Source organism: Petaurus breviceps, unplaced genomic scaffold (assembly GCF_028583685.1).
Source record: "Petaurus breviceps papuanus isolate PSGF00001 unplaced genomic scaffold, PetGlider_PUasm1.0 173, whole genome shotgun sequence".
Taxonomy (NCBI): domain Eukaryota; kingdom Metazoa; phylum Chordata; class Mammalia; order Diprotodontia; family Petauridae; genus Petaurus; species Petaurus breviceps.
The window spans coordinates 716124-717128 of NW_027185759.1; the positions used below are offsets into that span (position 1 = coordinate 716124).

The following is a 1005-nucleotide window of genomic DNA, read 5'->3' on the forward strand; positions in this document are numbered from 1 at the left end:
TGCCCCGCCCAAGCGCCCGCTTAGCGACCGTTCCGTCCACCGACTGACCGTCATCTTCTCCGCCCTCGCGCCCCGCACGGAGCATCCCTAGGTCCCGCCTCGGGGGTGCAGGCGGGCAAAGGAAGCCCCCCGACGACAGGCCCCGTTCGTGCCCCCAGCGGCGCCACTGGGCAGGGCCCGCCCGAGAGCAGTCGCAGGGCAGGATGCACGGCCGGACCCTTCTAGGGAATCCCAGGCCGAGCCTCTGACCTCCTCACCATGGAGGATCAGAAGGGCCGCCGCCCGGGAGACCTCCTCAAGAGGGAGGCGGCGGCGGCGGCGGCGGCGGAGACTGCGGCTGCGCGCGGGGGAGGGGCCGCCGAGCTGAGGGCCGCTGAGCGACTCCGGCCGGGGCCCAGTGCGCCTGCGCCGAGCGGCTCAAGTGCGCCTGCGCCGAGCGGCCCTGCGCGCAGTGAGCCTGTGGCGAGGGACGGAGAAGGAGCCGCCGAGGCCGAGTGTGGGCCGGAGCCGGAGGCGAGGCGGAGCCGGGGCCCGGGACCAGAGCCGGAGGCGAGGGAAAGGGAGGCGGCGGAGCGGGCCCCGGGCGGAGCGCAGCGCGAGGGAAGAAGAAGGCGAGCGGCCGCGAGGGTGACCCGGGCGAGGCCGGCGGCCTGCCAGCCTGTCGGTCCGGCCCGGCCCCCGGCCCTCCGTCCCCACCGCCACCTGCGCCCGGGCCTCGGCCTCCCCGGGCCCTCCTCGGCCCGGCCCCGGCGGACCAGCCGAGGAGCCACCGAGCGCCGGCCCCCCGCGGGCCTGCGGCCCGGCCCGGCCCGGCCCGGCCGGAGGATGACGGAGCTGCAGTCGGCGCTGCTCCTGCGGAGGCAGCTGGCAGGTGATCGGCCCCGGCTCGGCCCCCTCCCAGGAGCTCCCCCCCTCCCCCCGGGGCCGGGGCTCGGCCGGGAGCCCGGCGGCGGCGGCGGCGGCGGCGGCGGCGGGGGGACGGGGCCGGCGGCGGGGGGCGGGGGG

General features: G+C 80.0%; 1 protein-coding gene across 1 annotated transcript in view; it reads left to right on the forward strand.

Moving 5' to 3' along the window:
* Positions 1 to 258: 258 nt before the first annotated feature.
* Positions 259 to 1005, forward strand: part of UBE2G1 (ubiquitin conjugating enzyme E2 G1) — a 43663-nt gene continuing 42916 nt past the window's right edge. The window contains exon 1 of the mRNA XM_069083679.1: positions 259 to 871. Coding sequence (XP_068939780.1) covers positions 259 to 871 — 613 coding nt within the window. The remainder of the gene's footprint in view (positions 872 to 1005) is intronic.